Source organism: Myxine glutinosa, chromosome 8 (genome assembly GCF_964187855.1).
Source record: "Myxine glutinosa chromosome 8, kmMyxGlut1.1, whole genome shotgun sequence".
Lineage (NCBI taxonomy): Eukaryota > Metazoa > Chordata > Myxini > Myxiniformes > Myxinidae > Myxine > Myxine glutinosa.
Window position 1 is genome coordinate 68,743,922 of NC_136268.1, and position 27,220 is coordinate 68,771,141.

Consider the following 27,220-nt stretch of genomic DNA (forward strand, 5'->3'; position numbering starts at 1 on the left):
CTCTTGTTTGTGCAGCTGGAGAGTGGTGGTGGCAGGGTGTAAGTTGATAAGCTCTTTCTTATTCCTGTTCTATAATACGCCATTAAGTTTGCTTTTCTTACATGCATGTAACATTCTCTGTGTTCCTATCCTGCTTGCCCTCTAAAGTTTTTTTGGGTTGTGGATGAGTAATCCTACCTTTGACATTTACAAGACCTTGATAGAGCTTTGGGACTGGCAGGATGGCCGAGAGGTATGCATACTCACTTCTGTGCTGTCTAGCCTGGGTTCAAAGCCTGACCTATGTTTTACTTTTGTTGTGTGATTTTGACGGGACAACGTCAAAGGATGTCGTGATGGCAATCCACAATCCAAAAGGACTGTGGTGTCATATTGTGATGTCATTCCTACCTTGTTTCTTTTTTTGTTTGTTTTGTATTTGAGATTTCATTCCTCTGTTTTTACATTTTTTTCAAATGTTTTTTTTTCTTGTTTCTATTGTTTTTTTGACGGGGAATATATAAAAGTTTACTAAAGAATGCAAAATATAGTACACATCTATATATATAAAACACAGTGTGTGTGTGTGTGTGTGTGTGTGTGTGTGTGTGTGTGTGTGTGTGTGTGTGTGTGTGTGTGTGTAATGTTACCGATAGACTCCTAAACGGAGAGGCTCACGTGCTTGATATTTGGCATAGACATGGCCATTGAGCCTGGGACGAACATGGCCTACCTCAAAATATTTGACGAGATCCATATTTTTTATTCATATTTACCTCAGCGCATTTCAGCGAGGAACATTATACACGGAATCTCAGAATGTGCCAGAGCAGCTCGCTGATTCGCTCAGAACGATCACGTGATGTTCCATCCCCGCCGCCAGACTGTTTCGCTCAGAGCGATCACGTGATGTTCCATCCCCGCCGCCAGACCACTGAACTGAAAATACAGACTTGGCATTTAATATGGAATATATTTTTTTTCTTGACTTGGGTTTACTTTCTTAACTCAGTATATCAATCTGGTGAGTTTCTTTTACACTTTGGTGATTTATTTGTTAAAAGAACCATGTCACTGATTGTCTGTCGCAGCAAGAAGTCAACAACAGGATTATCTCACAGGTGGCGTGGCAAAATGTACGGACATGTGCATTTGACGATTGGCTTCACAGTCGGGTATACAAGGGTTGTTGCGTTCTGTATTAGTGGAAAACAACTGCTGCACGTCTCCAAAAGTTATTGCCGCTTCCTCTGGAGATGGTCCGTCAACTCGACAATGCTGTTTGTCATGGAGTGGTGGCTTTACGAAATTACAGCATGAAAGAGGGTGCTATTGCTCGGCGATATGGCATCACTCAAGGTCAGGTGTCAAAGATCCTGAAACGAAATGCTCAGAGGGGTGTCCCTACTCCAATACCGAGGCCAGGACGTCCCCGCAGAACCACAAGGAGGGATGATCACCAGCTGCACCGGTTAGTCCGCAATGGCCGTACCAAGTCAGCTAATCGGCTTAGGGCTGAGTGGCAGCAACTGACAAATGTGCCTGTATCCAGAAGGCGAGTCATCCAACGACTGGTTCAAGCAGGCTATCGTGCCAGGCGTCCCCTGAGAAAGCCATGCCTGACCAGACAACACCGCCAGCGCCAATTGCAGTGGGCCAGAGAGCACCGTCAATGGCAGCCAGGACACTGGAATCATGTGATCTTCAGTGACGAGTCTAGATTTCTGGTCTATCGTCAAGATGGCCGCGTCCGAGTGCGCAGACAAGTGCATGAAGCCTACAACAAAGTTTGTGTAGTGCCAAGAGTCCAAGCTGGAGGTGGTGGGGTGACTGTTTGGGCTACTTTTCATGCAGGGGGCAAAACTGACGTTGTTGTTCTGAATGGAAACCTGAACCAGTTCAAGTACAGTGCCATTCTGGAAGAAACATTGCTTCCATTTGCTCGTGCAGCCTTTCGAGGAAACTTTGTCTTCCAAGATGACAATGCACCGCCTCATCGTGCTCGCATGATCCAACACTTTCTTGCTGACCGTGGTGTAGAGCATATGGAGTGGCCTGCCATGTCCCCGGATATGAATCCGATAGAGAACTTGTGGGCAGAATTAACGTGTCAAATCGACCACTAGGACCAGCAGCCAACCTCTGTGCGTGAATTGCAGCAGGCTATTGTCACTGCATGGCAAGCGATTCCTGTCCAAACCTTGGCAAATCTCGTGAACAGCATGCCTCAACGTGTACGTGCTCTCCTGAATGCTCGTGGGGGTTACACGAAGTACTGAACTGTAATTTTACTGTCGGTAATCCCAGTCGTAATTTAACTTTTGTTTTTGTTAAAAAAAATTTTGGCTAATGTGTAAAATAAAGAGATACTTCTGGAAAACATACAGAAGTTTAACACAGTACTGTCCATGAATTGAGTTCGATATCAGTTTACATCACTTTCAAGGATCAATTTATTTGTTTCGAAATGTCAAATGTGGTTTTTGTTTCTTTTAAAGGTCACATTAACAAAATCTAGAATAATTTCAACATAATTCCAATGAACTTTTGGTTCTAAGACATCTTGAAAAGTAAGTTCACCCCCAGAAAAAAAATATTCCATATTAAATGCCAAGTCTGTATATCGAATGACCATTGCCATTCACACCACATAGGTGGAGATGCAGCTACCGGGCGCCATCTTGGTTGGCACTCGATGCTGGGCGATGGTGATTTCCGTCACGCGTTTGCACGTAATTCAGAGCGAAAAGCGATTGCGTTTTTTCACCTTTTATGCGATCGTGTTTTGTGTCGATTTTTGTCGATTTTGTGCGATATGAATTAAACGTCTTTGAAACAGCTGTGAAACGTCTTTCCACAACCCTTCCGTAACCGATTGGAGCAGTTTATTGCCGCACAAAATGGCATTTTAACAGTTGTCTGGCTTTTAAAATCTGGGACACGTTCAAAACAAACGAGATCCACGAAGCGAGTTGGTCGAGTCGTGCTAACCAAGATGGCGACACGGCGGCTTCACTTTTCATGGAGTATGAGCATTCTATATATTTTCAATTCAGTGCGGCTGACTCGCTCACGTACTTGATTTGTGGCATAGACATGGCCATTGGGCCTTCATGGTGTAATTTGTGCGAGGCTTTTGTCCGAGTGAGCTTGAGTCGAGAGGGCGAATGTACGGGTTGGGAATGTACGGGTCTCCCTTCCCCCGCCCGGCAACGCCGGTACTGGAGGGCGTCACAGGATCGGTGAGTCTCCAAAATCCGCTTCGTGCTGTTGCGAAGATGCAGGACGATGTCGCGATTGTTGTGCTGCTCTCAGACCATGAGAACTGCAACGTCATTGTTGACTGGCCCTCCCCTTCCCTCCCCCTTCCCCCTCCCCTCCCCTCTCCCCCTCCGTCCTCCCCTCCCTTCTCCCCTCCGCCTCCCCCTCCCTTCCCCCTCCCTTCCCCCTCCCCTCCCCCCTCCGTCCTCCCCCTCCACCCTACCCCATCCCCTTCCCCCTCCCCCTCCCTTTTCCCCCTCCCCCTCACGCCTCCCCCCCTCTTCTCCCCTCCCCCCTCCCCCTCCCCCCTCTTCTCCCCTCCCCCCATTTCTCTACCCCTTCCCCAATTGGCATAGTTCATGGAGTTTTCACTCTCAATAAAGAGGATAAAGGAATGTGACCGAACCGACATACTAGTCATGTAAGTCTCTTTCTTGACTGCCACTGGTAACATGTATGCTACCTGGCGTATAGTCGGGTAGTCGGCGATTAAGCTGACTACCCTCACTGGTTTGCCAGTGGGAAGGGTGACTGTGACACCCTCCAGGGCTAAAAACAATACCTGTTAAAGGGCATATGAGCTCTCTTAGTGAGCCACCGGCCATCCAGTAAGGAGATGGAGTCTCCTAAAAATACCCATCCGGTTGTACCAGTTTTTTAGGTAGTAGGTTGTAGTGTTGTATACAGCAACCGCTCAGGGTAGTACGACAGTTCTGACTTAGGAGCGTTAAAGTGGTGCCCGGAACCATCTTACACTCTCCGTGTCAGGATTGCTGGTCTTAGTTTCTGTCTCACCCAAAGTATAGATGGCTACCGGGCGAGCTTTAATCTCTCTTTCTTGCAAACAAACATCAAACACTTTTCATCACACACTTTTCTTACTCATTTTCAATCCTCATCTTTACATTTTCTCTCTTTTATATCTCTTTCCCACATTTATCAATGCAATTATTTTATTTTCCCTCACATTTAGCAGTTATTTTAAGGCCTGGCCTCGATGAAGACTGTATAGTCTGTGACTGTAGCCTTCAACATAAATAAAAAAACAAATAAAATATAAAACTACAAACTAAGCAGAAAAGCCACCATGAGGAAGTTATACTCACTGAGCCACTGACGCCAGGTGGACCATAGCTACAGGAGATGAAGTATGAGTAATGGCAGCTTTGCTCCAGACATGGCCTACACTCGTTCGCCCAGACCACACGAGCATCATCACTGCACTTTCTAAGCTCTTCTTTCAACTTCTCTTCTGCTGCCTGTTGCTGCTCCAGTCCAGCCTAAGAAATACAGATGAAACACCATATCCTTCATTAGGATCTCAGCATCCTTAATATATTGTATTAGATCTAATTACTGACAGTCACGCAAGATTCCATAGGTTATTACTCGACGAACGAAGCACAAAAGCGGGGTTAAGCAATTGGTTCACTCCCTGTCTATTATCGAGGACCTACTTGATTTCAATTGAATTGTGTATTTTGATAACCATAGAACATGAATCAGAATCGTGGATCGGAGCATGAACCTGCAGTTTGGAATACTTTGGCCTTAAATTTGGCAAATTGTACGGAATCTCATCCTGATCGCACATGCGCAGAGGCGTAATATATATTTTTTAGTCTGACAGTCAAACTAAATAGAAAAGCATTCCAAAAAGGAAACTTACTGTTTTTAGAGACGATATAAAGGGCACAAACAACAGGCACGAATAACTAATTTAACGTTGTAGCGGTTCCCGCTGAATGTACACAATCGCCTTGCACCTGCCAGGACGCGACTAGGGCGCGATCGCCATGCCGGGCTCGTCCGGACGGGCCCAGACGCGCCTCTCCTGGGCATGCCCGGACTCGCTGTTCCCGGGCACGCCCGAACCTCCCGGGCACGCCCGGTCTCGTCTTTCCCGGGCATGCCCGCTCTCGCCTTTCCAGGGCTCGCCCAGAGCGCCCGGGCACGCCCAGCCTCGACTTGCCAGGCCGCGTCCAGGACGCCCGGGCATGTCCAGACTCGCCTTTCCAGGGCTCGCCCAGAGCGTCCGGGCATGCCCGCTCTCGCCTTTCCAGGGCTCGCCCAGAGCGCTCGGGCATGCCCAGCCTCGACTTGCCAGGCCGCGTCCAGGACGCCCGGGCATGTCCAGACTCGCCTTTCCAGGACTCGCCCTTGACACCCGGGCATGCCCGGTCTCGGTTTTCCCGGGCAAACACCCGGGCATAAATGTGTATATATATTGCTGCCCGATAAACGCACTTTTCAGAATACCTGAGCTGTTTTGTTTCAATAAAGCAACTCGGACGAATTCCGTCTTTGGTCGCGTCAATTCTTTCGACTCGCGTTGGAGCGCAGCTCCTTCACTGGTGACATACCGACATGGACACGGCAGTGACTCTTAAACTGCCTACCTTCTGGGAGGCTCACGCGGCTGTTTGGTTCGCCCAGGCGGACTCCCAGTTCGCCCTGCGAGGCATCACCGCGGACGACACCCGCTTCCACCACGTCGTGGCAGCGCTCGGTTCCACCACCGCGGCCCGCGCGCTGAGCCTCCTCGAGCACCCGCCGGCTGCCGACAAGTATGACGCGCTGAGGACGCTCCTCCTCGATGCTTTCGCCCTCTCACCGGTGGCACGCGCACGGCGCCTGCTCGACCTGCCCGAGCTCGGTGACATGCGCCCGTCCGAGCGCATGGACTATATGCTCTCGTTGCTCGGTGAGCACTCTCTGGATTTTCTGTTCCGCAAGCTGTTCCTTCGCCAGCTGCCTCACCCGCTACGCCTCGCCCTGGCTGGCACGTCGATCACCGATCCCCGCGCCCTCGCCAGGGAAGCCGATAAGATCTCCTCGGCGGGCCAACACATCGGCGTGGCTACCTGGAGCCTGCCGCCGTCCGAGGCGACGCCCACGACGCCCGAGCACCCTGCGCGGTTAGAGGCCGAACTGCCGGTGCAACTGGTGGCCGCCACGCCGCGCCGACTGCTTCCGACACGACGGCCGGAGCCTCCACCTGACCAGGCGTGGTGTTATTACCACGCCAGGTTCGGACACAAAGCTCGGATGTGCCGACCCCCGTGCACTTTCGGCAAGTCGGGAAACGGCCGGGCCGGCGTTCATTCCCAGCCATGAGAGCCGGCCACTCGGGCAACTTGCTATTTATTCGGGACAAAGCGTCCGGGCGGCGTTTCCTTTGTGACACCGGCGCCCAACTGAGCGTCATACCCGCCTCCGAGCAGGACAGGCGGGACGCCGTTTGCGGCCCCTCTTTGGTCGCTGCTAATGGCTCGGCCATACGCACTTTCGGCCCGCGCGACGTCACCCTCTGCTTCGGCAGCCAGCGCTTTCAGTGGACCTTTGTGACCGCCTGCGTCCCCATGGCTTTGCTGGGCGCCGACTTCCTCTGCGCGCACAGGCTGCTGGTCGACGTCAAACATCGTCGCCTTGTCAACGCCGAGACCTTCAGCTCCCTGGCGTGCACGATGAGCAGCTCCGCGCCGACCGAACTGGCGTGCGCCCTCCCGAAGGCGAACGAGTTCGCTCGCCTGCTCGCGGAATTCCCGGCCCTCACGCGGCCGACGTTTTCGGCCGTCGCAGTGCGGCATGGGATCAAGCACCACATACCCACTACGGGCCCGCCGGTCTACGCCAGGGCCCGCCGCCTCGACCCGGCCAAGCTCGCCGTGGCAAAGGCCGAGTTCGACGCGTTGGAGCACCTCGGCATCGTGCGGCGCTCCAATAGCGCGTGGGCCTCACCACTGCACATCGTGCCAAAGCCGGGGGGCGGATGGCGCCCAGGTGGCGACTACCGCCGCCTCAATGACGCTACCACCCCCGACAGGTACCCGATCCCGCACATCCAGGACTTTTCCGCCCGTTTGGCGGGACGGGTCATATTTTCCAAAATTGACCTGATACGGAGATACCACCAGGTACCTGTCCGGGCGGCCGACGTCCCGAAGACGGCCGTCATCACGCCGATCGGCCTGTTCGAATTTTTGAGGATGCCGTTTGGCCTCAAGAACGCGGCCCAGGCATTCCAGCGCTTAATGGACGGCGTGCTGCGCGACCTGCCATTTCTTTTCGTCTATCTGGACGACATCCTCGTCGCCAGCACGTCCCGCGCCGAGCACCTCCTCCACCTCCGAACACTGTTCCGTCGCCTCAGCGAGCACGGCTTAATTGTCAACCCGGCCAAATGCCACTTCGGCACGACGACCGTTGACTTTTTGGGCCACCGCATCACCAAGACCGTGGCCATGCCGCTGCCGACCAAGGTCAAGGCCATCACCACGTTCCCGCATCCCCGTTCCATCAATGCCCTACAAGAGTTCCTCGGCATGGTGAATTTTTATCACCGATTCGTGCCCCGCGCTGCTCAGCTCATGCGGCCCCTTTACGAGGCCCTCCGGGGCAAGCCGGCTAAGCATGACATCGTTTGGTCCGCGGCCATGGACGCGGCCTTCGCGAGCGCAAAACGGGCCCTCGCCGACGCAACGCTGCTGGCTCACCCGGGGCTCAACGCACCCATCGCCCTCACTACGGACGCCTCCAACTACACGGTGGGCGCCGTCCATGAACAATGGGTGGACGGGGTTTGGCAGCAACTCGCTCTTTTTCAGCCGGCAGCTCCGGCCGAACAAGTTAAAATACAGCACGTTCGACCGCGAGCTGCTCGGTCTATTCCTGGCCGTTCACCATTTCCGACACCTCCTGGAGGGCCGCCCGTTCACGGCTTTCGTCGACCACAAGCCGTTGGTCTACGCAATGGCCAAAGTCACGGAGCCGTGGTCGGCCCGCCAGCAGCGCCACCTCTCCGCCGTGTCGGAATTCACCACGGACATCCGGCACATCGCCGGCAAAGACAACGCTGTGGCCGACTGTCTTTCTCGGGCCATCGCGAACGCGGTCCACCTCGGCGTGGACTTCGCGCTCATGGCGGCCGACCAGACCACCGACACCTCGGTGCAGGCCCTCCGGGCGGCGGACACGGGCCTACGCCTGGCCGACATCCCCTTCGCGGGCACCGTCCTGCTCTGCGACGTCTCCCAGGGCCAGCCTCGCCCCATCGTGCCCGTTTCCTGGCAGCGCCGCATCTTCGCCTCCATCCACGGCCTTTCTCACCCGGGCCGGAAAGCTTCTCAGAAGCTGGTGTCGACGCGTTTCGTCTGGCACGGCCTTCGACAGAACATCCGCGACTGGGCCAACGCCTGCATGGCCTGCCAGCGGGCCAAGGTCCACCGCCACACCCAGGCCCCGCTAGCACCTTTCACCGTGCCTGCACGGCATTTCGACCATGTCCACGTGGACCTGGTGGGTCCCCTGCCCCCATCGCGGGGGTTCACCCACCTGCTCACCATGGTGGACAGGACCACCAGGTGGCCGGAGGCCGTGCCCCTCACCTCCACCACCACCGCCGACGTGGCGCAGGCGTTCATGACCACCTGGGTCGCGCGCTTCGGCGCACCGGCGGACATCTCGTCCGACCGTGGCCCACAGTTCACGTCCGAACTTTGGGGCGCGGTCGCCCGCTCGTTGGGGGTCACGCTGCACCGCACCACGGCCTACCACCCCCAAGCCAACGGGTTGTGCGAGCGGTCATGACGCGCACCGGGGGCCACTCCGGCCGCCGTACGACGGGCCCTTCCGGGTCTTGCGACGGGGCGACAAGTCCTTCGTCGTCGACGTCGGCGGCCGGTCGGACCGGGTGGTCTGTGGACCGCCTCAAACCGGCGCACGTGGACGTCGACCGACCACCACGGTTGGCCCTTCCTCCGCGGCGAGGCCGCCCCCCGTCTACAGTTCCCCCCGCTCGACCACCCACCACCGGATCGGACCCCCCCCCCCCCCACGACCCTCCAGGGGTCGCTTCGGCCGGGTCATCCAGACCCCCTTTAAATTGACCCTGCCGGTGCAGGTCGATTCTGGAGGGGCGTGTGTTGCGGTTCCCACTCAATGTACACAATCGCCTTGCACCTGCCAGGACGCGGCCAGGGCGCGATCGCCATGCCGGGCTCGTCCGGACGGGCCCAGACGCGCCTCTCCTGGGCATGCCCGGACTCGCTGTTCCCGGGCACGCCCGAACCTCCCGGGCACGCCCGGTCTCGTCTTTCCCGGGCATGCCCGCTCTCGCCTTTCCAGGGCTCGCCCAGAGCGCCCGGGCATGCCCAGCCTCGACTTGCCAGGCCGCGTCCAGGACGCCTGGGCATGTCCAGACTCGCCTTTCCAGGGCTCGCCCAGAGCGTCCGGGCATGCCCGCTCTCGCCTTTCCAGGGCTCGCCCAAAGCGCTCGGGCATGCCCAGCCTCGACTTGCCAGGACTCGCCCTTGACACCTGGGCATGCCCGGTCTCGGTTTTCCCGGGCAAACGCCCGGGCATAAATGTGTATATATATTGCTGCCCGATAAACGGGCTTTTCAGAATACCTGAGCTGTTTTGTTTCAATAAAGCAACTCGGACGAATTCCGTCTTTGGTCGCGTCAATTCTTTCGACTCGCGTTGGAGCGCAGCTCCTTCAACGTGTTAAATAAGGTGGTGTAAATGATGGTGCATCAACGGTGGTAAAATTCTGATTCAATGGTTTATTTTTCTCTACAACCTTTAAGACTTTTCTTTTATTTCAATTGAATTGTGTATTTGATAACCATAGAACATGAATCAGAATCATGGATCGGAGCACGAACCTGCAGTTTGGATTACTTTGGCCTTAAATTTGGCAAATTGTACGGAATCTCATCCTGATCGCCACATGCGCACAGAGGCGTAATATATATATTTTGTCTGACAGTCAAACTATTCCAAAAAGGAAACTTACTGTTATTAGAGACGATATAAAGGGCACAAACAACAGGCACGAATAATTATTTAACGTGTTAAATAAGGTGGTGTAAAAGATGGTGCATCAACGCCGGTAAAATTCTGATTCAATGGTTTATTTTTCTCTACAACCTTTAAAACTTTTATTTTATTTCAATTGAATTATATACTTGATCACTGTAAAACACAAATCACCTTGGTGGCACTTCCAAAAACCAGCAGTTTGGCAGCAGGCTACTGAGACAAAATATTAGCCGGTGAAGCCGGTGTTGTCAATAAACGCGTACGTATTATGTCGAAAACCAGATTATGCCTTGGCTTGAGAATTCCGAAGCGCAATGGAGGCCGCCATCTTGTGGATGCGGAAGTATGCATAACAAATTGAAAAACGTTCAATACGAGTTTCTTTCACCCGTCTTTGTTTGATTCACAATCTTATGCACCTCTAATTTATTATTAAAATACTTTAAGACCAACCTCGGCCCGCACGGGCCTGGTTATCTTCAACAAAAAGCGTCACCAAACACCGGAACCAATGAGATTCGAGCATTTGAAAAAATATTTCTAAAACCAAATCACGCAATGGAGGCCGCCATCGACCGGATGCGGAAGTTTGCATAAAACAATTGCGAAAAAGTTCAATAGGAGTTTGTTTCACCCGTCTTTCTTTGATTCACAATCTAATGCACCTCTAATTTGTAATTAAAATACGTTAAAACCAACCTCGTTATCTTCAACGAAAATCGTCACCAAACACCGGAACCAATGAGATTCGAGCATTTGAAAAAATATTTTTTTAAAGCTTATTACGCGTTTCGGACGCTGAAAACGGCATCAAATATTCTAAAATTGACGAAGAATTATTTTTTAGAAATCTCGCGGCCGTCGGGGATAGTTTTTCACGGCCAGAAATACGGTATAAGCGGGTTACATAAAGAAAGAAAGCTCGGTTTGATTAACGACAGTCACACATTGCCGTTGAAACGGCGCTATCGTCTGATCTGTCGGCACTGATCTTACTGCAAGCTAACTTCTTCTGGTGGAGGAAGCCGCAGTGCCCGGAAAGAACCAGCCCTGACAGCGACTGAAGTTAGAAGACTACACACATACTGTGAAAACGTATGTTAAGCCCAGTTAAGATTTCTTAAAATAGGCCTTAAGCTAGCACATCGTATAGTTACTTCCTTAAGCTTCTTGTGACATTTATTGTATGTAGGTATTGGGGAGGACTGTCTGCTCTTCTCTTTTACCAAGTCTTACCAGGTACGGTACCTACTACACCAACCTACTACCATCTACCTAACCTACTGATGCCATAGTGATGGGTAAAATAGTGGCAAGAGGCTTTGGCTTCGCCGGCTCATTGCGGCTTTGCAGTTGGGTACTAGTACGCCATTTTACGACCAATCAAATTTGCAGCTCGCGCTCTCAGTGTCGGGGAATATCGCAATTCAGATAAAATCATGACTCGTAAGAAATATACATTGTGCTCAGAAACGCAACGCAAGAGCTGAAAAGACCCTTCCCATGTCCTTTTTCTCAAGGCTGTGCAGGGTAAGGTGTTCTTTGCACTCTCGAGTTTTTGGATGAATAGGTCTTGCATGCCAACAACCTGGTCAACTTCCAAATTCCCACCTGGGTTCGATGTCAGGATGAATGCCCTGCTCTGTAATATCCTCCTGAATGGCAGGATTACAGGGTGGAGTGCCTGCTACGTAACAGCATCACCAGCATCAAGGAGGGAAGGGGGGGGGGCAACTGGAGTGGAGGATGGGGGTAGGGGGGAAACTGGAGTGGGGTGGTGGGTCCTCAGAACCACCACAAAAGATCAGGGCACAAATATTGTATTCGGCCAGGAAGAAGTCCATAATTTAAAGGGTTTAAAGTTCAATCTCGTGTAAATCTACCCCAATCGCATGCTTCCCTCGCTCTTTACACCCCGCCACCTCCCAGCCACTCTTTCTCTCTTGCCACAAGTAGAAGCAGCGCAACCAATCTGCAGCTTTCTTTTGCAAGCACATGATTATGACATCAATTGTTGGGATGTATCAAAATTGGCCTCCCCAACGAAGATCCATTTAACCCTGAACACTCGCATTCAAAATAAGCTGGTTTCGTCCACTTTCCCATTACTCATCGCTAATCTCCACTCATTTGTTCCTCGACTTTTCACCTATCTGTGGAAAAAACCTCCTAAGTCTACAACTATTAGGGATGCCTCTTCGTGGTGGTTGTACCCTCTGCCGCAAGTTGGGGACAAAATCTTCCCCAGAACATACCTGTTTCTTCTCCTCGAATGACTTGAGCCAGTCATTCATTCTATTCAGTCCTTCATCATTTCTGTCTGCATACAGTTTAAGATTCTTGAATCCACGGAAGTTTTTCTGTAACTCGTGGTCCATGAAACGCTCACTGGTGTGAGAAATTCCTGGGGATGGCAAACATTGAACTAAAGGGGGTACATAAGCTCTCCATCATAACTATTTTAATACAAGTTGGTAAAAATTAAATGATTAATAAATAATAAATAAAAATTTGAAAAAATAAATTAAATCACCATATAATGTATGATCTATTGCATTTAAGAGAGAGAATTAAAACTAGAGTTGCTATAGCAATTGTGGGATGTCGAGGCAGTAACAGTGTTAGAAGGAACAAAATTAAACACATTCAAATTTAGCATTTCAAACTGGGATTCCGTAACCACGATGTAGGAATTTACAACACTAGAGCGTGCCCGTACTATATATATATCTAAAATTATATCCCCCCCCCCTCTATTTACATGAAATGGTTTGGTCCATTCGTAAAGCCAAAGCGAACGGCTTGCGAGTACGGTAGAACCCCCCCCCCCCTCTATTTACATGAAATGGTTTGGTCCATTCGCAAAGCCAAAGCGAACGGCGAACGGCTAAATCGCCATAGCTCGGTAACTACTTCTCCGATTAATATGAAACCTTGAAAAGGCACATCCTCAGGTCCCCAGCAATATACCTGGCAAGTTTCAAGTATATCGGACCCGTGGTTGTCGAGAAACAGCGGTCACAGACACACAGACACACAGACACACAGACACACACACATACACACACACATACACACAGAGATTACTGGAATTATAGATAGATAGGGATGAAAATCCATTGCAAGAAGTTTCATGAAGCTGCTCGGTGAAGAAGTAGAAGAAGACGTTTGAAATACTTTTTGAAATCACAAATCCAAAAATATGAATTTAATTTCAAGGAATTTCGACGCTGGAGGACGTGAGGCCATTCCGACCCATCAAAGCGCGCCCTATTATTCTCAACCTATGGTTGTTTTCCCGACTCTATCCTTCTAAACGCTGAGAGTACGAAGCAAGGAAGCAGCATGGACTATTTTTTAAATCTTTGTTTTGATTCGGACGGGGTCAAAGGTCAAACCACCGACGTCACAGACTCAGAGTGGACGCTATAACTAACCATTCCAACACCGAGTCTGAAAAAACATCGAACAAGTTGTACCTCGTGTCATAACAAACATTAGCGTTGCGGTTGCTAGGTAATCAATCACGAGACACCGGAAATGAGCCATTTTGAACCAGGTGTAATGAACTGCTAACAACCCAAAATCCAAAAGAGGCATTTAGTAGGAGGGATTCGCACAATATGGGCACAGGTATTGTAACAACAGGATGTGGTTATACCTTTACTTACAGCTTAGAAACGGAAATAGTTTATCATCAAAAAAATGCTGGAAAAAAAATGAGGAACGTTATTCAAAATAAAGAGGAAGAAAAAAATCCCACAAAGTCACAATCATTTGATCCCCGTAGTGTATGCAACAAAGTTCATCCCCAAACACTCATTCCCCGATCGATCTCCCTCCCTTCCCCCGAATCTCCTCTCTCTCTGAATACCCCATTCCCTCTCCCGATACCCTAATCCCTCCCTCGATCTTTCCCCACCCCTCCCTCGATCTTTCGCCACCCCTCTATCGATCTTTCCCCACCCCTCCCTCGATCTTTCCCCACCCCTCCCTCGATCTTTCCCCACCCCTCCCTCGATCTTTCCCCACCCCTCCCTCGATCTTTCCCCACCCCTCCCTCGATCGCTCCCCACCCCTCCCTCGATCGCTCCCCACCCCTCCCTCGATCGCTTCCCACTCCTCCCTCGCCCCCAACCACTCCCTCGATCGCTCCCCACCCCTCCCTCGATCGCCCCAACCCCTCCCTCGATCGCTCCCCACTCCTCCCTCGCCCCCAACCACTCCCTCGATCGCTCCCCACCCCTCCCTCGATCGCTCCCCACCCCTCCCTCGATCGCTCCCCACCCCTCCCTCGATCGCTCCCCACCCCTCCCTCGATCGCCCCAACCCCTCCCTCGATCGCCCCCAACCCCTTCCTCGATCGCTCCCCCACTCCTCCCTCGATCGCTCCCCACCCCTCCCTCCCTCGATCGCTCCCCACCCCTCCCTCCCTCGATCGCTCCCCACCCCTCCCTCCCTCGATCGCTCCCCACCCCTCCCTCCCTCGATCGCTCCCCACCCCTCCCTCCCTCGATCGCTCCCCACCCCTCCCTCCCTCGATCGCTCCCCACCCCTCCCTCCCTCGATCGCTCCCCACCCCTCCCTCCCTCGCCCCCAACCCCTCCCTCCCTCGCCCCCAACCCACCCTCCCTCGCCCCCAACCACTCCCTCGCCCCCAACCACTCCCTCGATCGCTCCCCACCCCTCCCTCGATCGCTCCCCACCCCTCCCTCGATCGCTCCCCACCCCTCCCTCGATCGCTCCCCACTCCTCCCTCGATCGCTCCCCACCCCTCCCTCGATCGCTCCCCACCCCTCCCTCGATCGCTCCCCACCCCTCCCTCGATCGCTCCCCACCCCTCCCTCGATCGCTCCCCACCCCTCCCTCGATCGCTCCCCACCCCTCCCTCGATCGCTCCCCACTCCTCCCTCGATCGCTCCCCACTCCTCCTTCGATCGCTCCCCACTCCTCCTTCGCCCCCAACCACTCCCTCGATCGCTCCCCACCCCTCCCTCGATCGCCCCAACCCCTCCCTCGATCGCTCCCCACTCCTGCCTCGCCCCCAACCACTCCTTGATCGCTCCCCACCCCTCCCTCGATCGCTCCCCACCCCTCCCTCGATCGCTCCCCACCCCTCCCTCGATCGCTCCCCACCCCTCCCTCGATCGCTCCCCACCCCTCCCTCGATCGCCCCAACCCCTCCCTCGATCGCCCCAACCCCTCCCTCGATCGCTCCCCACCCCTCCCTCGATCGCCCCAACCCCTCCCTCGATCGCCCCAACCCCTCCCTCCCTCGCCCCCAACCACTCCCTCGATCGCTCCCCACCCCTCCCTCGATCGCCCCAACCCCTCCCTCGATCGCTCCCCACTCCTCCCTTGCCCCCAACCACTCCCTCGATCGCTCCCCCACCCCTCCCTCGATCGCCCCCCACCCCTCCCTCGATCGCCCCCCACCCCTCCCTCGATCGCCCCCCACCCCTCCCTCGATCGCCCCCCACCCCTCCCTCGATCGCCCCCACCCCTCCCTCGATCGCCCCCCACCCCTCCCTCGATCGCCCCCACCCCTCCCTCGATCGCCCCCCACCCCTCCCTCGATCGCCCCCCACCCCTCCCTCGATCGCCCCCCACCCCTCCCTCGATCGCCCCCCACCCCTCCCTCGATCGCTCCCCACCCCTCCCTCGATCGCTCCCCACCCCTCCCTCGATCGCTCCCCACCCCTCCCTCGATCGCTCCCCACCCCTCCCTCGATCGCTCCCCACCCCTGCCTCGATCGCTCTCCACCAAGCCTCATCGCCCCTCTTTTCCTGCTTACTCTGCAGATGTTCATCAGGAAGCAGCGTGGCGTGGTTGAGGCCAACACAGCAAGAAAACTCCAAAACAGCACGAATTTCATGACTTTCTTCTTCCCTCTCAAACAGGCAAGCTGAGGTACATGGCGGACATAAAACCACAAATTCAATCCTTCCATCGTTTGTACTCTTACAAAAAAAATAGGGGCAATACCCCCTGGGCGCTCACCTGGTACAATACAGCAGGATACTAAACCGACTGAAGGTATTTGGAACAGCATCACGGTGTTTAAACAAATTTCAATGGTTACTCGGAGACAGGGCAGCATGTAGAATCATACTAACACTAATGAAAAGGTACCTCTGTTAGTAATATATATAAAACTCTGTCTAACCACTGACTGACTGATATTAATGTTCGGTATCTTTCGCCCGAAAAATCACACAACCGTCGGAAAGCGTCCCGCAAATGAACATTTACGTAAAAAACCGTAAACGTATATGTAAAAAAACCCCATGAAAAGCCTCAAACGATGTCCAGCATTTGAAAATTGTAATTACTATAAGTGTAAACTGTGAAATAATCATCTCAATGAAAATTTACGATAAAATTATAAATGCGCCCATAAAATAAATAAATAAACCTAAATTGATATTTAGCAGCTGGTCCATGATGCTTGCCTATAATCATAAAGCTTCTATTTATTATGTACCTACATGGGAAGCTCGGTTCGTTATTGTTTACACAATGTGTAAGCATACCCCACTAGTGTATGTATTTAGGTGGTGTATTGATACCGGCCTAGCTAAATACACTCGATTAGTTGAGAGGAATAATAAGAGAAGGGGGAATGAAAAAGAGGGGAGAGAGTGAAAAAGAGGGGAGAGAGTAAAAAAGAGGGGAGAGAGAGAGAGAGAGAAAGAGGGGAGAGAGTGAAAAAGAGGGGAGAGAGTGAAAAAGAGGGGAGAGAGTGAAAAAGAGGGGAGAGAGTGAAAAAGAGGGGAGAGAGTGAAAAAGAGGAGAGAGAGAGAGAAAGAGGGGAGAGAGTGAAAAAGAGGGGAGAGAGTGAAAAAGAGGGGAGAGAGAGAGAGAGAGAGAGAGAGAGAAAGAGGGGAGAGAGTGAAAAAGAGGGGAGAGAGTGAAAAAGAGGGGAGAGAGTGAAAAAGAGGGGAGAGAGTGAAAAAGAGGGGAGAGAGTGAAAAAGAGGGGAGAGAGTGAAAAAGAGGAGAGAGAGAGAGAAAGAGGGGAGAGAGTGAAAAAGAGGGGAGAGAGTGAAAAAGAGGGGAGAGAGAGAGAGAGAGAGAGAGAGAGAAAGAGGGGAGAGAGTGAAAAAGAGGGGAGAGAGTGAGAAAGAGGGGAGAGAGTGAAAAAGAGGGGAGAGAGTGAAAAAGAGGGGAGAGAGTGAAAAAGAGGGGAGAGAGTGAAAAAGAGGGGAGAGAGGGAGAAAGAATAAGAATCTTTATATAGCCCCTCACAACGCATATAGCCCATTTTCCCGTTACACCATGAATTGGGGTCTAAGTAAATACAAATACGAGCGATATAACTGTATCGGGTACTTTCCTGCATGGATGTGTGTTCTCCTGGGGGGAGGGTGGGGGTAGTTCACAGAACCGTCACAATATGCACACTCACAAAAAGACCCATTGCTTCGTTGACAGAAATACAAATTTTTTGCGTAATTGCTAAAAAAAAACTGAAAGTCTAACAGCAGCATAGCTGGGCTTGTTTGATACTTTAGTTGAAGAGGATAGTAAGTACTCAAAGTCTCGAAGCTGTCTGTCACCATGGAAGTGAAGAGATTACATTGAGACACCGATTTATTCTATATGTTTCGAGTCAACAAGTTATGAACCATACACCACTTCAATCCAGTAACTTTGCAGTCATGACAAAGGGATTGCAGTGTTACAATTATATTTACTATATTATTATAATTCACGTTATTATTATTATTATTATTATTACAAAGGCGATGTTACTGCATTAATAAACCCAGGCTAATTCCTTACTCCCACGATAGTTAGTACACCGCTTCTTATCGAGTCATCCATGAACCATACACCGCTTCAATCCAGTAACTTTGCAGTCATGACAAAGGAATTGCAGTGTTACGATTATATTTACTATGCTATTATTATTAACGTTATTATTATTACGAAAATGATACTACTGTTTAAGAAACCTGGGCTAATTTGTCTGAAGCGGCCTGAAAGTGAGGCATGAAGCCGAAGGCCTATACATACTACTGTGTCGTTGGAAGACCCGTAATGCCTATGTTTTCGATATTTGATGATCATTTTAACAATCGGTTTGTTTGTGTTTCACACTGAATGAAATACGTAAAGGTAGATCATGGCGATAATAATATATTACAGCTTCAACTAGTTTTTTCATAACCCATCCATAACTTTTTTTTATATCATGTTATATATCGCTTTTGACCGATCTCTCAATGGTGAAGAATCACTTAAAAATCAAATAATTCTCTTATCCGAATCCATATTCAGATATTCACCAAAATCAAATTGACTCGTTCTTGTCACACACCCAAACCGGTCCACCAAGTTTCGTCCAAATCCGTCCATTACTTTTTGAGATATCGTGCTATGTATCGGTTTTAGCCCCAACACTCAATGGTGAAGAATCACTTACAATTTAAATAATTATCGTATCCGAATCCATATTCAGATCTTCACCAAAATCGAAGCGATTAGTCCTTGTCACACACACAACCTCTCCACCAAGTTTCGTCAAAATCAGTCCATACATTTTTGAGATATCCTACTATATATCGTGTTTTGCCCTATTTCTCAATGGTGAAGAAAAACTTTAAAAATTATACTAGCCGGATCAGAATCCGGATCTTCACCAAAATCTAAACATTTAGTCCGTATCACATGCACTACCTCTCTGCCAAATTTCGTTCTAATCCGTCCACAACCTTTTGAGATGCACTACATCGCCAAAAGTATGTGTACACCCGAACATCACACCCGTATGTGCTTATCGAACATCTCATTCCAAAATCATGGGCATTAATATTGAGTTGGTCCCCCCTTTGCAGATATAACAGCTTTCACTCTTCTGGGAAGGTTTTCCACTAGATGTTGGAACATTGCTGCAGGGATTTGCTTCCATTCACCCACAAGAGCATTAGTGGGGTCAGGCACTGATGTTGGGTGATTAGGCCTGGCTCGCAGTCGGCGTTCCAATTCATCCCAAAGGTGTTTGTTGGGGTTGAGGTCAGGGCTCTGTGCAGGCCAGTCAAGCTCTTCCACACCAATCTCAACAAACCATTTTTGTGTGGACTTTGCTTTGTGCATGAGGCCATTGTCATGGTGAAAGAGCAAAGTTCCTTCCCCAAACTGTTGCCACAAAGTTGGAAGCACACAATCGTCAAGGTCATTGTATACTGTAGCATTAAGATTTCCCTTCACTAGAACTAAGGGGCCTAGCCTGAGCCATGAAAAACAGCCTCAGACCAATATTCCTCCTCCACAAAACTTTACAGTTGGCACGATGCATTCGGGCAGGTGGCGTTCCTTTGGCATCCGCCAAACCCAGATTCATCCATCGGACTGCCAGATTGTGGAGCGTGATTCATCACTCCAGAGAACGCGTTTCCATTGCTCCTGAGTCCAATAGCAGCGAGCTTTACACCACTCCAGCCGACACTTGGCATTGCGCATGGTGATCTTAGGCTTGTGTGCGGCTGCTCGGCCATGGAAACCCATTTCATGAAGCTCCCGTCAAACAGTTGTTGTGCTGACATTGCTTCCAGAGGCAGTTTGGAACTCAGTAGTGAGTGTTGCAACCGAGGACAGTCGATTTTTATGCGCTACATACTTCAGCACTCAGCAGTCCCGTTCTGTGAGCTTGTGTGGACTACCACTTCTCGACTGAGCTGTTGTTGCTCCTAGACGTTTCCACTTCTCAATAACAGCACTTACAGTTGACTGGGGCAGCTCTAGCAGGGCAGAAATTTGACGAACTGACTTGTTGGAAAGGTGGCATCCTATGACGGTGCCACGGGGAAAGTCACTGAGCTCTTCAGTACGGCCCATTCTAGTGCCAATGTTTGTCTATGGAGATTGCATGGCTGTGTGCTTGCTTATACACTATATGCCTGTCAGCAAGGGATGTGGCTGAAACAGCCGAATCCACTAATTAGAAGGGATGTCCGCCTACTTTTGGCCATGTAGTGTATCTTGTTCATAGACAGACAAACAGACAGACAGACAGGGGTGAAACTGAGGTAATGATGTGTACGGCCTGAACGGCATATAAATTAAAATGGCGGTGTGTGGAGTCAGCCATCGTACGCCATAATGACCTCACAGAAGTAACCACATCACCCCTGTCATGTAAAGAGATCCTCAGCTCTGATTGGTATATGTTTGTGAGGGACATACATATACACATACAGACATGCATACATTGATACATACATACATACTGGCAGACCGACAGCTTTGCCCTACGGGCTACGTCATAAAAAAACGGTTGTTGTTAATGGGAAAAAGAAAATTAGGTGTTGTGTATATGCATTATATTGTTATGGACCTGGGTTTCAGGGTTCACCAAGAGGGGACTTCTCTGGTTCCTCCCAAACTACACGTCCTGAGGCCAGCGGCTGTGGATAAAGCTGCGGTCCAGCGGGATGCGAATCAATCAGAACGCCAATTATATGAACAAATCTCCCAGGGTCCCCCGTCTGACACCGTTTACCTGGGGGAACTACCTAACTGGGGATCGTCCCGTCATGTACTGCCAAGTGAACTGTCGAGTACATACCGGCTAATGTTGTGGAGCTGATTGGTGGGGATAGAACATCCCTGCTATCACTAGTACACCTTAATCGTGTCAATAGGAAAGAGACGAAATGGGCAGGTTGGAAACAACATATTGTTGTTGACCAAGGTTATTGCAAGAAGTATTGATATTGACAATAATGAGCAACACATTTACAATGATAAAAAAGAAAGGCACAATTAATAATTACAATCAGCCCAAAAGTTTAATCCTCCAAACACTGAACCCCTTCAGCAATCGTACTTACTTATCTAACACACAACATGAGCCCATCAGACATGCAGCGAGGAAAGGAAGAGAAGAGCGGGAGAATTAAGTTCAGGGCTTATGTTCGGCCTTTCACCTATTTGAGAACCGTCAACAGAGGGATACCGATCCTGATACAGGTAGGAAGGGGGTGGGGTGATCAGTATGATAGCCAAGTGCAGGTATATGCTGCATGGTGCGGAGAGGAAACTGCGAGGTGCAAACGATGTGCCGACCCTGAAAAAGGGGGAGGCGGAATTTTTGACCGCTCTTATATGTCTGGTGCCAAGAGAAATGAAGTAGAATTAGAGCACCCCAAGAGAAAGGAACATGTATGTCAGTGTGCAGCCTCATCCTTCGCCCGAGACCTCTGCCTGGCCTGCCTGTCTCACACCTCAGATGACCTGACAGCACTCCACACCTAGTGCAGCCCGGTCTCCATGCAACGTGCATCTCGGTCTCAGCTCAACAGGTCGCCCACTCTAGTGCAACGGTTCTTTCTCTTGTGGCAGGCATGTGCTTCTTATTGACCGTGGCAAATCTCCAGTTCCGTCAGAAGGTCTCAAGTTGAAACCCTCTTGAGCTCCATCTTTTATCTCGCTTAAGCGGGGCCGAGTCTGGTGGGATCCAAGTTCAGATGTTCACCTCTGATCCCACACAGGGTCTTGATTGGTGCGCTTTCGGATGCTCTGCTCCACTCTCCTGTCAAACACTGGCGATGCGGTGCAGGTGGACACGGCCGCAGATCTTCCACTGCACCAGCCTCATGGGTTTTTTTCCCCGCCAAGCCAGAATGCCTGCCAAGGCAAGTTCTAACCGAGAGGGTTCCTGCTCCTTGTCCCTTGTGGTTATGTGGTTCGCGTGAGGTGCTGGTGCTTAATAAATGCAGTGCGTGTTATGTTTAATATGCAGTCTACAGGGGAAACTAATAATTATAAATGTACGTGGTGGTTGTGGATCGCAAGCGTCGTAAATGTGTCTGAACGAGCAAAAGACACGAGTTGAAGCTGTGTCTGACTGTGTCTGGCAACAGGAGAAACCAAATTAAATACTCTCGTCAGCCTAGTGTTGTAACCAGAAATTAAAAGGTAACCAGCCAAATGTTGTGAATGTGGGTTATGAAAGGTAGTGGTGGTGGTGGTGTTGGACGATGATTGGGTGGAAGAAGAAGAACCTTTCTATAGCCCCTTGCAATGCATATACCCCGTTTCCCCATTAAACAAAGGTTTGGGTAATATAACGATATAACTGTCTCAGAAACCTATGTGCATGGATGTGTGTTCTCCTGAAAGGGGAGGGGATGGGGGAGGGTGGCTGCTTCGCAGAACCGTCATAATATGCATCTGAGCATATAGACCCGTCACTTCGCAGGTGGGAATACCAATGTTTGTGTAATTGCTTTAAAAAACGGTTGTTGTTCATGGGAATAGAAAATTAGTTGATGTTGATGTAAAATTAGTTGATGTTGATGTTGATGTTGTTCATGTTGATGTTGATGGTGATGTTGATGATGATGTTGATGTATCGATCCCAGCCTAGCTATACACTCGCTTTGCTGATGGGACTATTAAGAGAAGGGGGAGTGAGAAAGAAGGGAGAGAGAGGGGGGGATATAGAGAGAGGAGTCGCATGTTGGTGTTTGCAGTTTCGCTATGTGTGCCCAGACACAAACCTCTCTTATTTTATTTTGAAAATTATTTTTGCATCAAAAACCTTTCCGGTAGTTCCCTGAATTCACCGTCGTTGGTTTCATTGAAATCCATTAATCCGTTCTCAAATTGTAGCACGACAGACAGACAGATGGACAGAGCGACAAACCACCCAGTAGAACCATTGCTAAGAAACTTCTTCGACAGCACCGACGCTCTGTAACAGGGTATGGTACAGTACATCAAAATCAGAATTTATTATTGGGTAAAAATGGCAGGGGCAAAGAAAAGGCCCCTTTATATAAGGGTAGGTGCCATGTGGCAAAGTAGAGAAAAGAAGGGACATGACATAGCTTATAGAAATTGACGAACAATAGAAAAGAAGGGACATTCAAAAAATCTCGTGTGCATGCTGTACTACCCTTGTGTTCTTAGGAGGAACCAAGTAATGCTCTAGATAAGTTCATGTAAAGGGGTGCCAATTTGATTCATACACCTGCATGAAGAAGTAAATGTATTTATTTGCCAGATGTAGGGTGCCAAATTTGCCAGATATATATGAACTTTTCGAGAGCATTACACACATAAAGTGTGTATATATGAATATTTAAATATATAATATACCAGAAGCCGACAAACGAATTTTCAGTCCCCATGTTAAAGTTGCATACAGAGAAACGATCCCATATAAAGTGAGGGGTACTTTGTGCCTCCCTTTGATTATTCAAGACTATATAAAATACTTCAAAAAGTAAGAAGAAAAAAATTATTCAACCCAGATGGGACTCGAACCTTTCGCAGCTTTAGAGTCTGGTGCCTTATCCACTCGGCCATTAAGCTAGCACATTAGATTTGGGTAATAACATTTTAAAGAGTTATAAAGTATGTATGTATTTTTATATATTTATTTATGTCTATATATTTATATATATTTAATTTTAAAGCAAAAACTATGGAACTTAGGTGGAATTTGTTTTGAAAGCCATTATCTAGACATATTGGCCGATGTATATTCCAAGTTTCAGCTAGTTTCAATGTATAGCCCTTGAGATATGAGCGCCAACACATTTTGGGTGGGCGGATGAACAGACGGACAGACACCAACGTGATTTTGAGGGTTTTCTAAATAAAACTGATGAATGCATAAACGGACGTTGCTGAAATTTGGAACATATTACCTCAACGTACAAAGCATTTACTTCTGAAATTTGCAGCCAATTTCGTCCAGTAGAAGCCAAGAAACGTATTTTCAGTCCCCATGTTAAAGCTGCATACAGAGAAACGATCCCTTGTATAAAGGGAGGGGAGCTTTGCGGCTCCCTTTCATATTCTTCTAATAGAGCACTTCTTAACAAAACCACCTTTACAATTATTTAGACAATTATTTAGATAACAATTAAACCTTTACGTTCATATCTATAGTTTATAGCCATTTTATTAAAATATGCATAATACATAAACCATTGCATTCACAAACCCAAGTTTATGGCACTTCATTCACAGCTCCAACTTTATATTTTTACTTGTAACTGATTTGTTTTTATGTGTTTACTTCTTTTTCCTCTCTCTCTCTCTCGCTCTCCCTCTCCGTCTCCCTCTCCGTCTCCGTCTCCGTCTCCCTCTCCGTCTCCGTCTCCGTCTCCCTCTCCCTCTCCCTCTCAGTCTCAGTCTCCCTCTCCGTCTCCCTCTCTCTCTCCCTCTTCGTCTCTCTCTCCCTCTCCCTCTCCCTCTCCGTCTCTGTCTCCGTCTCTGTCCCTCTCTCCCTCTGTCTGTGTCTTTTTTTTTTTTCCTCTCTCTCCCATTATTGCTCCTCTGGTTGTCCGTTCATAAATAAGCTGCAGGTGGATTTCCGAATTCGAGATGAAATCTCCTGGGAAATGGCATAAATCATACACTTTTTCCATTCTCTTTTCTGAAACACTTCAACATTCTCTTTTCATCCTCACCTTCTCGCTGTTTCCACATCCTCACTCTCATTTTTTTTGTTGTGCTTTACTTTCCCTTCTCATGAAGTGAGTGCTCATCCCATGTCTCAACCATTAAGGCAACAACTGTGGCCAAATGTGCTCATAAACTGAACACAAATATATTGCAACTGGGAATACAATAATTAAAGATTCCTTGCCAGTTTAAAACAGGCCAAGCCCTGCCTTTTGGACAGCATAGCAGTTCTACCATATACAGTTTTAACAGCTAGAACAAATTGACCAAAGCATCAGCACAAGCACACAGTATTCCAAGCCATCTGCCCTCCTGGATTTGCCATTGCTTGGGGTTTCGTCAGGATCAGCACAGATCAAAGAGTTCAGCAAGGTCTTGAGTTAGAGATATCTCTTTAAATCCCATAACATAATCTATTCTCTCTTCTCTCCCTCTCCACTTTTCTCTTCTCTCCTACTGCCTCCTCCTCCTCTCTCTCTCTCTCTTTTTTATCCTCTCATCCTTTTATGCTCCTCTTCCCACTCACCGGATCACAATGTCTGCCAGGCTCTGTATGGCGTCTTCTGCAAGCAGTCCCAACAGACAGACCGTGCTATATATCCTGTGCCCCACAATGCTCGTGTTTACCGCAACCATTTGGCATTCGTATCGAGGAGCCGGGCCACTCTTTACCCCGCCCCGGCTTGAACCTTCCCCTGCAGGTTGTTGCCCTTTGGCAGTGATGACATCACAGCACTGAGCATGAATAAACACCCTTTGGCATACCTCCTTGAAGATTCTTCCTAAAAACATGTTTTAAAGGGATGCTGCCAGCGATGTTCTCATTTATGTTTTGCATATGCGCATAAAGCTATAAAGTGATCTGAAATAATAACTCTCAATAATTATTATTAATGAGAGACAATTACATCCATATGAGGAACAACAGAGCTGCCACAGAGAGGTTAGTTATATATATTGTTACGGACGCGGTTTGGATGTTATTTACCGAGCGGTTGGTATGACCGCGACCGAACAGTTATTCCCCGACTAGACCCCGATTCCACCCAGACGTTGACCAAATCGCGCTATGCTAAATCAATGATGGAAAGGACACAACGACTGGGATAGATGAAACGACGCAAGGGGTACAGTTCTCAAGACCTCCGGAGGAGGGTATAATTACAGTGGTGGAGAAAAGGGGGTAGATTACACGGCAGAGTGAGGTAAAAGACACAGAAGAGATGGGCACTTAAATACAATCTTATCTTATCCCAGACAGACCACAGGCAAACGGAACAAGGCTGACTTACACAGGGATTGATGGCAGGGAGGACAGGTAGGTTGATAGCACAAGGTGCACCTTGGCTCGGGGACAGGATCAAGCACGGTCCAAGAGATGCAGGGAGGTGTCACAGCGCTCGGAAGGGACGTCTCTCTTGCTTCAAGCTCAGCGCGCATCTGACGTCACCTCCCTCTTCCTGCGCATGCTCAGCGGGGAGTGACACGCCCTCGGCTGGTTGGCTCCGCCCCACTGGGGGCCGGTCCGCCGCTTCCATTGGGTGCGGGGGTTACCGGGCTCCGCCCTTGACGAGGAGCTGACAGGGAGCCCCTATTTGGTAACCCCGTCAAGCACATGTTCGATGGCGGCTCGCTGGGAAGGCCTCATGCCCTCCCAACACCCCCTACCAACCAAGCCGGAGTGAGGACGCGCACTCCCTGTGCACGCCGCCGCCGTTGCTGTTGTTGTTGTTGTTGTTGCTGAACCGTGAGGAAGAGCTGCGGGGAGGTATTGGGAGGTCCTAAACTTCCTAACGGTGCCATACAATCACATTCTGGTGCAACGAAGGGTCAGAATTAATGGAAACGAGTCCTTAACTGACATAGACTAAGAATAACTAGCAAGATGTCCTATAGTTGTCTTACATGAGATGCGGTGAACCTGGGCACGACATTTAATGGGGGAAATAGGGGGAGGTCGGGTCTACAGAGTGTTGTTTACAGAAAATGGGACTAGGGAATGGGGGATTGGGGATAGTTGGGAAGTATTGAGGAAATAGGGGAATATTTACAAGCGGATATGGATGGTTGTAAATCCCATATCCGCAACAATATATATATACACCAGTAAATATAAATTCGAGGTACATCGGTATCTCGAAGCAGTGCCGGGATTTTATTTTTGTATACCAAGCCAAGGCTCTTGGAAGAGCGACAACATATAACGAATCAGGACGCAATATAACAAAATGAAAAGCAGAAAGAGAAGGGGAGCATGCAGACTATTCAGCAGGCCATGGAATAAAATAGACAAAGTTGCCCTACAAGGGATTTAGGTAAGATTTGGGTGTCGGGGGTTAGGGGATAATGCAGGGGTGGATAAGATAGATACAGAAGCAAACTCTCAGGAAAGAAAAACTGGAAATTTGGAGAGGTTATTGAGTGTAGAAAATATAATCCTTTTGGATGGACGGGGTGATCTGAGATGGTGGTAAACAGCTGTTTCGAAGACCTGGAGGGCAGAATGAGATTGAAGACAATGTGGAAGGTGGTTACATGGGCAGAAAAAGAGGAATGAATGAGTGGAGGAGAGCAGTGGTTCTGGATTTAGGCCGTTTCATGAGAAGGGGTTTTCCGGTAGACCGTGTGGGTCCTGCGGTTCCTTGGGGAGCGAGAGGGGGAGCAGGGAATGACAAAGCACAGACAAAGCAGAAGATGCTATACCAGAAATGAGGCGGAAGACAGAGAGACC

General features: G+C 49.7%; 1 protein-coding gene across 1 annotated transcript in view; it reads right to left on the reverse strand.

The window, feature by feature from the left end:
• The window catches only part of LOC137432569 (clusterin), a 68,211-nt gene extending 43,068 nt beyond the window's left edge, over positions 1-25,143 (reverse strand). The window contains exons 1-5 of the mRNA XM_078783369.1: positions 25,016-25,143; positions 17,402-17,421; positions 15,861-15,971; positions 12,321-12,469; positions 4,347-4,520 (exon numbers count right to left, since the gene is read on the reverse strand). Coding sequence (XP_078639495.1) covers positions 4,347-4,520; positions 12,321-12,469; positions 15,861-15,971; positions 17,402-17,421; positions 25,016-25,125 — 564 coding nt within the window. The 5' untranslated portion in view covers positions 25,126-25,143. The remainder of the gene's footprint in view (positions 1-4,346; positions 4,521-12,320; positions 12,470-15,860; positions 15,972-17,401; positions 17,422-25,015) is intronic.
• Positions 25,144-27,220: the final 2,077 nt, after the last annotated feature.